Source organism: Arachis hypogaea, chromosome 1 (assembly GCF_003086295.3).
Source record: "Arachis hypogaea cultivar Tifrunner chromosome 1, arahy.Tifrunner.gnm2.J5K5, whole genome shotgun sequence".
NCBI classification, from domain to species: domain Eukaryota; kingdom Viridiplantae; phylum Streptophyta; class Magnoliopsida; order Fabales; family Fabaceae; genus Arachis; species Arachis hypogaea.
In genome coordinates, this window is record NC_092036.1 from 105,785,165 (window position 1) to 105,799,305 (window position 14,141).

A 14,141-nucleotide genomic window follows, 5' to 3' on the forward strand; every position below is an offset into this window, starting at 1 on the left:
CGCGAATCTCTCCCCAAAACCACACAAGCCCCGAAATACCGGGACACCAGCAAAGACTGCATTCAAACCGTAACAAACAAAATGGATAAACGGTCTCCCCGTGACTCCATTATATACGGGTGACTCATTCAGTCACAGGTATGCGATTTATTCTAATTCTACTCTGAATTCTCTTACACTCATACTTACTTGAGCGTTGGAGTCCCTTTACAGGTACCCAACGCCACCTCCCCACAAGAAGACAACGTTCCACTCCCCTTACACCAAGAAAAGCTAGTTCAAGTATCAACAGAACGAGCTATATCTCGGAGATCACTTTCGCACAGGAACAAATATAATCGTATAAATGGAAATAAAAATTAAATATATTTTTTAAGTTTTTATTTAAAAAAATCTATTTTCGTTTCTTAATTAATATTCAATATTATTAAATATTAACACACTCTTTAACCAAATATTGTGAAATTAATGTTCTGAAGTTTTTTTCTTTTAAAAAAAATTAAGAGAATTTATTAGGCAAGTCATGAAATTTTGAAAATCAAGGGCAAAGTGGGGGATGAAAGTTGAATTTGATTTGATTTTTCGTGCAACGCCCGCAAAACGCAAACTTAAAAACGAAGGCTTTTGCTTTTGCTGTGTTTGTGAGAGGCATCCATGGAGGTAGAGGATGATGACTGGGACTTGACCGCAGAAGAACTCGATTCTCTTGAACGCGACGCTTTCCAGAAAATTGCTCAACTTCGCGACTCTTCTACCCCTCCTTCTTCTCAACAATTCAATCTGCACCAACACCAACAACACCATTTTCCAAAACCACCTTCTGCCAACCATTCCCAACCCTTCCCACCAAACCCCATTTCCGATTCCCGTCCTCAAAGGGTAAAGTTATAATCTTTTCTTCATTTCATGTTGTTTCCCATTTGTATTCTTCATGGGGTTTTTCTGGCTTTGTCTTGTTGGGTTAAATTTGTCTTTTGGTGTGTGGGTCATTTTGTTAAAGTGTTGTTCATGCGTGTGTATGTCCCTTTTTAAAGTTAAAAACAAAATAATGCAGAAGAATCAAAAGATGTTTGCTACTATAGTCTTTAGTATTCTTCCCTGTACTCTGTGGTTCAGTTTTTGGAAGAGAACTACTCATAGTGTGTTTGTATTGCAATCCAGGTGGACGCTTTGCCTCAAGGAGGTAGAGCATTACCCCCCTCATTGAAACCAGGGACAAAAAAGGGTAACCTTCTTTCCTTCAAAACCTTAACATTTGTTTCACTTTCATTGTTCATGGCTGTATTCCTAGTCTCTATTTGATGTATTTCTTCTGGATTTTGGAATATCATTTGCTGATATATTGGCATTTGCTTTGGAAATTGGGTTTATGTGTAACCAGATGAACCTTCTAAAGAACTGCCGAAGTTTTCCGTCAAATTTTTTCTTCATTCCAGTGGGCATGTTGCAGCGAAATTCCAATATGACCAGGTTTCACATGCTAACTTCATCAAGTATTGAATTTTGTATTTCTATTCGAAAAAAATTTGAATATTCCATAATTAGGGGCTATGTCTTTGACCTTGACAAGTGCCTGCTGGGAATTTCAGGCTCATGCTTTATAGGCTTTGTTTCATGGCAGGTAATAATTTCTGCTTTTCGAAGAATCCCTAGAGCTTCTTGGAATGCAAAAGAAAGGTATCTACCCCACCCCCAACACCCCCCCCGCGCGCACGCGCGCGCGCCGTCCTCTCTTTCCTTCTTCCAGCTATAAGTGCATGTGTTCTTCCTAGCATGAGGACTTTGGTTCTGTTGATTGGCTGTTTCGAGGGCTTAGTTGTTTGAAAAATTTTTGAGTCTGCAGGTTATGGATGTTCCCACTTTCTTCCTTGTCAGAAGCAGAGAAGGTTCTAGGAGAAATATCTAATTATAAAGTTCAGGTAATAATTATTCGATTTTCATTTTCTTTATAATAGGGAAAGTGGGAAACTGATGTTATCATTTGCTAATCTTAATTACAATTGAGCTCGGTTTATCAAAGTATTTTTTTCCCCAGAAGTACATATTTTTCCGTAATGGTCCTTGTGCCGTTGTCTCTTTGACATTTTTCAACACTGATGTCTTGGCTATTTAAGTATAAGCTACCCAACAGTGTTGATGTTTATGGAGATTTTATCTTTTTTTCTCATTAATGTTTCTTGTTGTGTCTCTACGTAGTTTCTTTTTATTGTAAAACCCTTTTACACTCTGTGCACCCATTTATGTGTTATACTTCTAATGGCAAGATAGATTATCAAAATAGTGTTTGTCTGGGATAACAAATTCATTATCAATAATACTATTATGTGTTTAGTAATAGGATAAGAACTATGTTATCCTTAATTGATGATGTATGCCAAAGGTTTTATCCTAAGCTGAGGTTTTTATTCTGAGTTTGATATTTGATTTAATTTCCTTCCTACATTTGTTTGAATAATTTTACAGGTGGAGAATTTAGATCCTTTAGTGCACCGTGCCATTGTTTCTGCATCCGCTGTTCCAGATCTTCGAGGTATAGGCTAAATGAAGGTTTTGACTAAGATTTTTTGTTCTCTCCTTTCTTGATCTTCCAAGGCTTTAGGTTCATTTCCCCCCTCTATGATTATTATTATTTGGCTAAAACTTTTAATGTTTGCTATTTTTGTTGTGATTACCAAAAGATCGTTACGACAAGATCCCTAGTTACATTGAATCAAAGCTTTTACCATTTCAGAGAGAAGGTGTAAGGTATGTAGATATCCACTAACTTATTCAACAGCAGACCATTTTCTTTATATGTATTGCATATTATGATTTTTTTTTTTACTTCCTTGTAATTGGCTCTTATATTATGCCTTTTGTTTTTAGGTTTATTTTACAACATGGAGGGCGTGCTCTTTTGGCCGATGAAATGGGACTAGGAAAAACTTTGCAGGCAATTCACTGACTAGAACATTTTCATATCTTCAATCTACAGTATCTGTAGTACTGTTTTAATTCTTGATGTACATAATGTTGGTTTTAGTGAAGTCTTCTCACAGTTTCTGCTTATTAACCTGTAAACATGTCTTGTATATATATTTTCCTATGCTGTATATAATTACAAAGATGAGTATCTTAGTATCTTATATTAAAATAAGCTTATGATAGAAATAGTACTTGGTACTACTGTAGTATCTGTGACTTAATAAAAGATATTGCATGTCAGTAAATGGTAGAATCAATATAGACGGTAGAATTACCTACTCAACGCAAAGCAATTTCTTCCTCTTTTCTGCTGGTTTTATCTTTCCCCTTCTCCTTAAGGGGAGAGAGGGAAGTGATGGATATTTTTTTTTGTTTGTGGAGTGCCACATTATGTTGTGTTGCTTGTATAATTTTTCTTACCTTTTGCAGGCCATTGCTGTAGCTTCATGCATTCAGGAGTCATGGCCTGTTCTCATAATTGCACCATCATCATTGCGCCTGCAATGGGCTTCTGTAAGGATTGTATTTAGATGTTTTCCAGACCTAATAGAGATATTTGGGGAACTTGTGCTTATCTTCTTTTTTCTTTTAGATGATTCAACAATGGCTGAATCTTCCTTCTTCAGATATACTTGTACGTAATTTGCAATCCCTTTTTGTCTATTTTTTGATGTTTATTTCCCCCTGCTTTGTACATAAATCTCAGATTATTGGATTCCTTAGGTTTACTTCTTCATACAATCTCACTTTTCTTATCCATTCTATAAACAATATTTTGCTAACTAGATATCTTTAGTAGATCGTCTTACCTCAAAGTGGTGGATCAAACAGAGGAGGCTTCAATATAGTATCCCCAAGTGCAAAAAGTAACATTCGTTTGGATGGACTCTTCAACATTATCTCATATGATTTGGTGCCAAAGCTACAGAATATGCTCACAACATTGGACTTTAAGGTTAGATCCAATTTCTTATCCAATTTTCTTACTTCCACTGCAGTTTGTCAGTTTTAATCATATGTCAGCATTTGCTTTTTTATTTTTATTATTTCAGAGAGGCAGAGCACATGTATAGAGGAATTAATCTATATCTATATGTTATTATGGTGGAAACCCATGAAATTTGATAAAGTACTTCATATTTTACTAATAAATCTTGCCGTAACAGTGAACCCCTGTTTTTATTCAGGTTGTAATTGCAGATGAATCACACTATCTGAAGAATGCTCAGGCAAAGAGGACTACTGCAACTCTTCCTGTTATAAAGGTAACAAGTTTGTAAGCTACAATTACATTCTTGCTTCTGGTATACTTGCTTTTAAATTATTCATTTGTCTATCAAGCTTAGAAACTTCTGGGAAAAAATTGAGAGAATTAAAAAATATATTTTTTTGAAAAAGAAATCTTCTAGCATGTGCATATGAAAAGGTTCACTTGCTTTGCAAATGGGAGTATGGTGTCGTGTGTAAAACCTTTTAGAGAATTAAGATAATATTCTTTTAATTTTACTTTTCTTTTAAATAAATAAATAAATGAATAACCAGCTTCAAACACATGCAGAATTGTGCGCAAGCACTCTAGTACTCTGAACCCATGTTTCCCTCTTCCCAATGTGAGAGTCCAGTGTCCTGTGTAAAATAGTTTTTTATATTATCATTTGTGTTTGACTTTCATTGTTCATTGAGTTCCATTAGTCACCTGCTAGATGCTGAGTGATCCTTCTTTATCTAATTCTCTCATGTTTTCTTTCAATTTAAAACTAAAAATGTCAGAAAGCTCAATACGCAATATTGCTTAGTGGAACTCCTGCTTTATCTCGACCAATAGAACTGTTCAAGCAGGTAATTCCTTGTCTGATTATATGTAATACCTCATATGTGTTTGACATTGGTGGAGACATTTTGAGGATCTCTTTGTAATTGTGTGCTTGACAGCTGGAAGCCTTGTATCCTGGCGTATATAAGAATGTTCATGAATATGGTAACCGATATTGCAAGGGTGTAAGTCATCTCTTCTTTACCAATGAGATTCAACAAAGCAGCCAGTTTTCCTTTCTCTATTGATGAATGGCTATTCCAACTTTCAATTTTTCATTTTTCTTCTAGGGAGTTTTTGGAGTTTATCAAGGGGCAAGTAATCATGAAGAATTACACAATTTGATGAAGGCAACAGTGATGATACGAAGGCTTAAAAAAGATGTTCTTTCTCAACTTCCTGTAAAGCGTAGGCAACAAGTGCGTTCATTATCTCCATTTCTTCTCTGCAATCTGTCGTGCACTCTTTTGCCATTGTTTCTTTCAATCAATGAGCATTCTGAGCAGGCTTATGAAACTTGAAACTTTTAATTTTTGGTTGATCCTCAGGTCTTCTTAGACTTAGCTGACAAGGACATGAAGCAAATTAACGCTTTATTCCGTGAGGTAATTCAACATAGTCATTTTGCATCTATGTCTTGAGACTAGAATAGCATCATGCCATTTTGGTTATTTATGTTTGAGCTAGTTATGGTGTCTTGACAATATGCTTATTTTGGGAATATAAAATCATTTTCTATTTACATTTTATAGGGTTGTTCATATTCAAACTAGTGGACTGTGGATGTCATTTATTTGAACTATGTGATTCTAGTTTAGATTATGAGTATTTTTCTAAAACTTCCACTTTTGAAAATGGTTCAAAAAATTGCCCACCAATTTTTATTGGTAATGTTGTGGTAAATTTTCTTTCCAAAATTAGGTTATTTGACTTGGAAATGTTAATATGTGCTCTCAATTTTTGGTTTGAGTTTGAGGTGATAAAATCTAACCAATATTTGTTTTTGTTTTTTTTTGTGTTTTTTTTTTTTTTTAAACTGCAGTTGGAGGTGGTAAAAGCCAAAATTAAGTCTGCCAAATCAAAAGATGAGGCTGAATCTCTCAAGTTTACTCAAAAAAATCTGATTAACAAGGTTTGCATGGAAGAAGTTCTGAATATAATCATGACTTGTACAATTTGTTTGGAAGTTTTTATTATTACCTAGAACTATGATACTATGATAGATTTATAGTTTTTACTGCAACATTTTGTCAGGCCTTGGCCTATATGTGAGTAGTTTAAATCATTTTCACTGGTACATGATCAAAACTGAATCATGATATATTCAATTCCAGATATATACTGATTCTGCAGATGCCAAGATTCCTGCTGTTCTTGAATATCTTGGAACTGTCATTGAGGTATTGCTCCCCTCCACCGCATCAAAGCAATAAAAAGTCAATACTCTAAGAATTAATGATTGCAGCTGTATGTACTATAAGAAAGTCAAGTTAGGTTCTCAGCTTCTCTAGTTTCTCACCCATCTCCTTTGATTGGTGTACTTGCATGATGCATGGTTTTCTGTCATCCAAATTTTTTAAATATGTTCAATGTTGGTTAAATTTTCATGTTGATTTTATTGCAAATGATGCCCCTTAATGTAGGACGATGACTTGAATGAATTAAATTGGCAGAACAGTGTGGTGAAAATGTTAGCGTATGGCATTTTCATACGATTGCCACAATTATTATTGGTGTCAATGTTGGCTGGTCTGTGTACATGAATTGTAAACTAGATTAATGTTAATTCTTATATTTCATCTATCCTCCAGTCGTCCCAAAGCATTGTGTATGCTTAATTTGAAAGTTTGATTGCCTCAATTTTTTCTCTTGCTTCCATCTTGCTTTTTCATTTGGGCTATTGGTGGTTATCTCGAGTAATATGTTGTGATCACTGCAGGCAGGTTGCAAGTTTCTTATATTTGCACATCATCAGCCAATGATAGATGCGATACATGAGTTCCTTCTTGTAAGATCAGTTCAATTTTACTCATTTTCTTATATTGGAAATTATAAACATTTACAAAAACTGTTAAAAATGTCCAGAGGAAAAAAGTGGGTTGCATCCGGATTGATGGAGGTACACCCGCTGCATCAAGGCAGCAATTGGTTACAGATTTCCAGGAAAAGGATTCTATCAAGGCAGCTGTGGTATGGTATTTTCTGTTGTGCATTTCTTCCATGTGGTTCCATTATAAGAATTTTTTCTGTTGTGTTGGTTAATATTTTTGCTTGAGATAATGTTTGATGTGACATGTTATCATGCAGTTATCCATTAAAGCTGGAGGAGTTGGATTAACTTTAACTGCTGCAAGCACAGTTATCTTTGCAGAACTATCCTGGACTCCAGGTGACCTAATTCAGGCCGAAGATCGCGCTCATCGAATTGGCCAGGTATTCTCACTCTCATGAAATAGAAAGGAGAGAGCTGTTACTAGTTGAATGACAACATTAAGAAAGCAGATAATCTCTAATGAAAAGAACTCACATGTCTTATTTTTTTAGTAGCAAAGGCAACATGCACTGTTATGGTTCTTTGACTAGTTAGTTCTTGTTTACAGGTTTCTTCAGTAAATATATACTACTTGCTGGCAAATGATACGGTTGATGACATCATATGGTAGGTGCTGTTATTTCTGCAGTGTGTCGTTTCTTGGTATAGTGTTGACTTAACATTTATTTTGCATTGATGATCTTCTAAATTTTTACATCTTAGGGATGTGGTGCAATCCAAACTGGATAATTTGGGGCAGGTACATCTCTACATCATCTTGGAACTATCATATGTAATGCTAAATGAACATAATGCTTAGTTTCATATGGTAAAATGAACTGGTGGTTCTATTCTGGTTTATATTTATATTTTGTCAAGATTTATACTCAAGTAGTATTTGAGTGGTACATTTTGATGTTTCTGAGAAACCATTCTGAATTTTAGTTATTGAAAAAATCAGATGTTAGATGGCCATGAGAATACCTTAGCTGTCTCAAATAATCAACCATTGAGTAGCCCTGCAAAGCATACTACTATTGAGCATAGCCCTTCAAAGCAGAGAACTCTTGACCAGTTTGTCAGAAGATGTGATAACGTGGATAGATCAGAACATCAGCCTGACCCAAAACGGCCGCGTCAGTCATGACATGCGAGATTCGCAAAATGGATTTCCATTTTCGCAAATATGTGGCCAGTGGCAAGTGAATCAGAACTTAAATGTTGATGTCTACATGCAGAAGTTTCCCTGTAGTATTAACCACATGTGCTTACATGGGGAATTACACCTTTGATGACACAAATGCCTTTTGAAGCTGAAATTCATTGTACAACAAATAATAGATTTTGAGTAGAACTGACTACACTAAACTATGTTGCTTATGCTGGAGATAATGGTTTGGTTATGTGAAATATGTATTGGAAGAAAATGTTGGTAAAGTCACCCATTAGATTTTAGGTTTACACTTGTTCTTAACTTTTTGCTCCCCTATGTTTCGTTTTAGTTTGGAGATCTGTAAAGTGTAGTACATTATCATATATGAATGAGACTTGTAAATTTCTTTACTCCATATGCATGTATCATTATATTTTGTAGAAAGGAAAAGTATTGGTGACTAAGATAGAATCCGCTAACTTTTAACAACTCTAATTAATAATTATTGATAAAGAGACTCAACGGATATTTATCCGTAAATTTTATTTTCTGTCACTTTTTCTTTAATCGTTCTTTTATAGTGCACAAAAACTAAAAAATTATCTTCATTAGTCATTAAAAGTCTCACTCTAACGAACCACCAATATTTTGATTGTATTTATATAGGTTGTATCTCATAGTAAATTAAATTAGATAAATTTGATTTGTATCTTAGCATCAGTATAAATTGAATCTTTGATTTACATAAATACATTGCAAAGCCAAGACATTCGTATAACATCATCCATATAATATTGGCTTCCATTTTTCTGTGTTTTATCCTAATATCCTAATATATCTGTGTTTTATCCTAATATCCTAATATATATGGATTAAGTGTGGGGAGTTCGAATCCCGTAATTCATTAGCCAAAACCCGTAATTCTTTAGCCAAAACCCTAAACGTGGGAAACCAAAAATATATGGATTAAGGAAGGAATATTAAGAATAAAAAACAAAATATGGGAAATAAAATAAGTACAAGTGCAAGCGCAGCGTAAAAACATAAGTAGACAGATACGCAGTGCGCCATCCCCGGTGCATATTTAGAAATTTTAAGCAATTTTCATACTTTCCTCACATATTTAAGAAATCCTTCTTTTTTTTGGGCGAGGCTTTGGCCCCAAAAAACACGAAAAATAACAAATTATTTCTCGGGGGCATGGAAACCCCTTCAACATCATTTAATGCTGGAACTTTAACTCCCGAGATCTCTTGTGGTATTCAGTATTCTACAATTTCTCGAATTGTGGGATCCGAGAGAGAGATTTATTCTACCTATTTCTGAGAAATCCTTTTTTTGTTTGGTAAGTATGAGAATTAATACTAGGAATAAATTATTTAATTCAATGGCCTATTTTTTCATGAATTAAAAAAATCTTTAAACTAAATTGGTGGGGTGCGCCAGGCCCAGGCAATAGTGTAAGGCCTAGGCGACGCTCTATGGGCCCAGTAGCAAGCTACTATAGTGGCCCATCCCCCTCAAAAAATAAATTTAATATCGTGTGGGCCAATGGCCCACATATCAGATATTAAACTGATAAGAACAGATACTACACTTGATCTTAGCCAAAAGGCCGAGAAAGGTATGATTTGCTTCTCCTTCAATTCTTTCTTTTATACTGAACCCTCGTCTCTTTGTTCTTGCTCCCCTCGATGTAGGACTAAACCAAACTAAACCTTCTAAAGTATAACGTGTCGTACCAAGAGCTTTTTTTTCCGCATATACATTGTATTTATCGTCCGAAATTGTTGTGCCTCTAACAAGAACGTTGATTAAAAACTGACAAGCATGGCTAATTCCTTCATCAAGGTTTACTTAGTTAACTCATACTCCATCTTCCCAGCTAAACACAACATTGCAACAGGAAATGAAGATTTAGATTTCGTGTTCTGTATATATCAAATAATGTTCACACCCATAATGTAACATTCCAAATTTAAGAACTATCTTAAATATCTAATTTTGTAATATAAGCCCCAAATTTTATAACTATTTTATATATCTAATTTTTTCTATCAAAGCTTTATTGTATGTGCATTGTGATATCTTTCTTAATTTTCCAAGTTTTATTAATATACTAACTTATGGTTTTCAGTTAGTTTATTATCACATCAATAACCACAAAATGAGATAAATAAACATGGTTCTAAGTTACACATATCAAAAAGCTCAATTTCCTTATTGCCAATGGTATTCATGTACCGCACTACCGCAGCACCGGTTAACCATAAACGTGAGAGTAAATATATAGTATTGATAGATCAGTGTAACCTCAGAGGAAACTGATATTAGCCATCTAATTTGATCCAATCTATTACCTTTAGAGAGCTCAATTTTATGTTAAAATATCACACAAGATAAATAGAAATATGTAGATAGCCTATGGATATGGATACAATATTCGGAACATAACCAAGCAAATGATAGGTCATAAGGAAAGCATTCGAAAGAAATTTTCCAAATATGTTAAAATCGCATGAAATTTCACTTTTCGGCAGTGGCATATGAGAAAGAAAAATTACTTCCACCGGTTATACCATCATTTAAACTTTGGTAAAATATGGTATGAATGTAAAATCTGATAAGGAACTCGTCTCCTGTATTTAACACTATATGGTAAATCAAATCACGAAATAAATAAATAAATACAGAATGCTAAATGATACAACCAACAAGGAATAACAAGAAATATTAATATATTAATATTAATGCCAAATAGGGCCCTCAAATTTGAATTCATAGATTGAGCAGGCCATGTAAATCTTTGAGTCGAGCTTGAATGGACACAAATCAGGCTCTGGAAGTTCCAATAAATGAGGAAATCGAATCTCACAACAATATGCAGTCTATGCTTATATAAAATAAAACAACAATCTGATAGGTACTGGCACTACGTATATACAATTTTCCAAACAGCATACCAGCAAATTATTCATTAGTACTTTCCTGATTCTCGCCCAAGAATCTAGCCACAATGGTTTCAACATCCTCCAATGCAACCCCAATGCAAAGAGGGTTAGCTGGAACCTTAACTGAATCATTGAACCCCTCAGCTATTTTATCTGCAGTAGAGTTCTGAATCCTCACATTAGGTGCACTCTTGCACTTCCCCATGCACTTGCATCCAACAACTGCAGCAGCAGCACCTCCTTCAGCACCAACCACTCTCTCAAATTCTTGCAACAATGCAATAGATCCTGATTTCTTGCACTTGTTTCCCATGCATACCTCAATCCTCTTCTGAGGAATAGCTTCAGTGGTAATAACGGCAGCATTCTCATTCTTAAGGCCACCATTAATGCTTCCAACTGATATGTCATTGTTTCTAGAGAATAATTCCACGGCATTATGATGATGGTGATTAGCACTAACATCCTCGGGCAACAAGGGAGGTGTATAGATCATCGTTTCCGCCTTTCGTGGGGAATCGGCAATGGCAACACCAACCTTAATGTTCTTCTTCATGTCAACCACCTCATTGTCACATTCACTCTCACTTGATTCAGATTCAGATGATGACGATGACGATTCGCAATCAGGATTGGTGTTCATCTTAGAGGCTTTTAGTTTTGCCTCCTTCTTCTCTTGCTTCCTTTTTTTCTTCAATTCCTTCTCCTCTGCCCTTACTTGCTCTAGCTGCTTCATCAAAACCTCAGCAGCAGCATCCTATGTAACAAAAAACAATAATTAAATTTTCCACTGTGTTACCTAATTTTTTTATTAATTTGATATTAATGATAATTAATTTTAGTAGGAATACATTAGGAGTATACAAGGTTAACTACAAAATATTTTTTTCAGTTTTCTGTTTTCATTCATTTGAAATTTTTAAAATGGAAAGAACCAATTTTTCTACCTCTCTCAACTTTCACCCTTCCTTTTTCAAACCATTAACATCCCAACTTGAAAAGTCTAGGACATGAGGTTTTCTTCACATTGAATAAAACCTGAGACTCTATCAACCACTTTAAAGGCCAGACACAATAACATGCACTTACCATGATGTAACTAAATTCACCAAATATTCAATGGAATCGCATGTTCAAATGCATTATTCCAAACCTGTTAAATTTGATTTCAACCCTATGCAGCTAAATTTCAGTCTAAACATAAAGCAACAAGATGTAAAAATAATTAAATTACCGAAGTTAGGTTTCCTTGAAGATCATCGAAAAGGACACGTTTCTTCAGCATCTTGAGCTTCTTCTTGGTGCTCAACATAGCGGTTCCCTTCTCCCTCTTCTTCTCGTCCCCGTAATACTGCACATGCCCCGAATCACTGAACCCGCAGCAACAACGCACCACCGCCTTTTTTCTCATCCTCACCGGCACCGTAAAACAACCATCACCACCACGACGACGGGAACTCACGTGCACAGAAAAGGAAGGGCACGTGACATTCCTTAGAACGGCGCCTGAAACCTCCATCGATGATGGTGAGAATTAATTAGGAACCAAATTCTCCTTTTCTCTCTTCTGAGGTTTTGACGGTGTTCTTTTTGTCGCTGCTAGGAAGAAACGGATTTCTCTATTTATGATGTGGTGGCAATTCATTATTGACCCTTGATGACGTGGCATGGATTTTTTTTTAATTTTTTTAAATTTTCTTAATCCAAAGATTATTAGAGTTGTCTATAATTAAATTATTAAAAAATTACAAATTTAACTTATTTGGATTTAAATTTTAATTTAAATATGTGTTATTTTTAGATTGTACAGCACATGTTAATAAAATTTAAAAAATATATAAAAAATATATAAAAAATACATAAAAAATATATAAAAATATATAAAAAAATATTGTATTTTTTATATATATGTATATTATTTTTTTTATGTGTTTCGATTCTAAATATTGAAGCATAGTTAATTCATAAAATTAGAAGAATTTAATTAATTTTTTTTATCATGAATACTGTACAACCATAAATTTAACATAATTAATATATGTATCGTTTATAGACATTTTTGTATTGCGCGTGTTGGCATGTGTTAATTTCGATTTGGCTTTAACCACCATATGGATTGGTTATGGCGCTAATGTATAGGAGCTAATTACGGATGACAAGTGGCGATACATTGATCCATGTGTTTGAATTTGATGACCTGTGACCGTTTGAAAGTACACGTGTATTTACAATTAGACATCCATTGGAAACGATACGTTTCAAGAGGGAAATGTTTGACTTTATCAAATGAAGTCAAATAAATTATTATAATGGAGTCAAATTATAATTTTAAATTTAATTTTAGATTTTAGATTTTAGATTTTACTTTTAATTTGTTATTAGTACTATTTTAAATTTACGAGATTTTTCGGATAAGAAATTCCTAAAATGGAAAACGTTCATGTGATAGAATACCGTATTTTTTAATTAAAAATTAAAAAATTATTAGACATTATTAAAATTCATTATTTTTTATTATTAATATTTAAAATTGTAGACTTTTGTATATTGTTAAATTATTAAGCTAAAAAAATTAAATTTATAATTAAAATAATTACTAAAAATAATAAATTCAAATAATTTTTTAATATTTTTTAAAAAATTAATATTACATATACACACACCAAAAATCACTAATGTATAAGAAAAGTATTTAAATTTTCATTCAAAAAATTATAATTACAAATAATTTTAATTATTAGTTTAATTATTTTATTATAATATATTTAATTATTAAGTTAAAAAATATGTAAATTAATATACGTAAATATATAAAAAATTAATTTAGTGATAAAATTTTAATATTTTATATTTAGTATTTTTATAAAAAGAAATTATGGATTATTATTATTATTATCCTTTTTCTTTTGTTTTTCACTTTGCGGTCTACAGAGAGTATGCTTAGACGTCATTATTATTTTGATAAAAAAATTATTTTTAATAAAAAATATTATTTTTTTATTTGTTAGCGTGTTTAATAAAATACTAAAAAAATCAGAAAAATATTTTTAAAAAAATATAATTTACATTTTTTTATTTTTTTAAAAAATATTTTTTATATAATAAATAAATAAAAAAATATTTTTATATTATTATATTCAAACATAATTGATAAATAAAAAAATATTTTTATATAAAATAACCAAATATAAAATTACTTTAACTTTTTTATAAAATTTAAAAAAAAAA

The 14,141-nt window shown here is 33.0% G+C and overlaps 2 protein-coding genes and 1 non-coding gene across 3 annotated transcripts; 1 reads left to right on the plus strand and 2 right to left on the minus strand.

Moving 5' to 3' along the window:
* Positions 1-454: 454 nt before the first annotated feature.
* Positions 455-8,377, plus strand: LOC112707196 (uncharacterized). Its single transcript, XM_025758837.3, has 24 exons — positions 455-879; positions 1,162-1,225; positions 1,382-1,470; positions 1,622-1,677; positions 1,844-1,919; positions 2,464-2,530; positions 2,679-2,745; positions 2,866-2,932; positions 3,394-3,477; positions 3,557-3,598; positions 3,764-3,919; positions 4,152-4,229; positions 4,735-4,803; positions 4,897-4,962; positions 5,068-5,196; positions 5,326-5,382; positions 5,820-5,909; positions 6,112-6,177; positions 6,717-6,785; positions 6,863-6,967; positions 7,085-7,210; positions 7,378-7,436; positions 7,533-7,569; positions 7,771-8,377. The coding sequence occupies exons 1-24, from the start codon at positions 655-657 to the stop codon at positions 7,954-7,956; spliced, it is 2,130 nt and encodes a 709-aa protein (XP_025614622.1). The 5' UTR covers positions 455-654; the 3' UTR covers positions 7,957-8,377.
* A 1,017-nt stretch (positions 8,378-9,394) lies between these two features.
* LOC112715226 (U2 spliceosomal RNA) lies at positions 9,395-9,590 on the minus strand. The gene has a single exon (XR_003159566.1). It is a non-coding gene; the product is annotated as a U2 spliceosomal RNA (small nuclear RNA).
* A 1,093-nt stretch (positions 9,591-10,683) lies between these two features.
* On the minus strand, positions 10,684-12,531 carry LOC112707206 (diacylglycerol O-acyltransferase 3-1). The gene is made up of 2 exons (XM_025758856.3): positions 12,148-12,531; positions 10,684-11,670 (listed from the first exon to the last, which is right to left on the minus strand). Exons 1-2 carry the CDS (start codon positions 12,430-12,432, stop codon positions 10,933-10,935), a joined length of 1,023 nt encoding a protein of 340 aa, XP_025614641.1. The 5' UTR covers positions 12,433-12,531; the 3' UTR covers positions 10,684-10,932.
* Positions 12,532-14,141: the final 1,610 nt, after the last annotated feature.

Excerpts from the sequence above, each read along its gene's own strand:
- LOC112707206 (XM_025758856.3), bottom strand. The coding sequence starts at position 12,432 with ATGGAGGTTTCAGGCGCCGTTCTAAGGAATGTCACGTGCCCTTCCTTT. Across the intron at positions 11,671-12,147 it reads TTCAAGGAAACCTAACTTCG|GATGCTGCTGCTGAGGTTTT; the intron begins GTAATTTAATTA and ends TTTGTTACATAG.
- LOC112707196 (XM_025758837.3), top strand. The coding sequence starts at position 655 with ATGGAGGTAGAGGATGATGACTGGGACTTGACCGCAGAAGAACTCGAT. Across the intron at positions 1,678-1,843 it reads TCTTGGAATGCAAAAGAAAG|GTTATGGATGTTCCCACTTT; the intron begins GTATCTACCCCA and ends TTGAGTCTGCAG. Across the intron at positions 5,910-6,111 it reads AAAAAAATCTGATTAACAAG|ATATATACTGATTCTGCAGA; the intron begins GTTTGCATGGAA and ends ATTCAATTCCAG.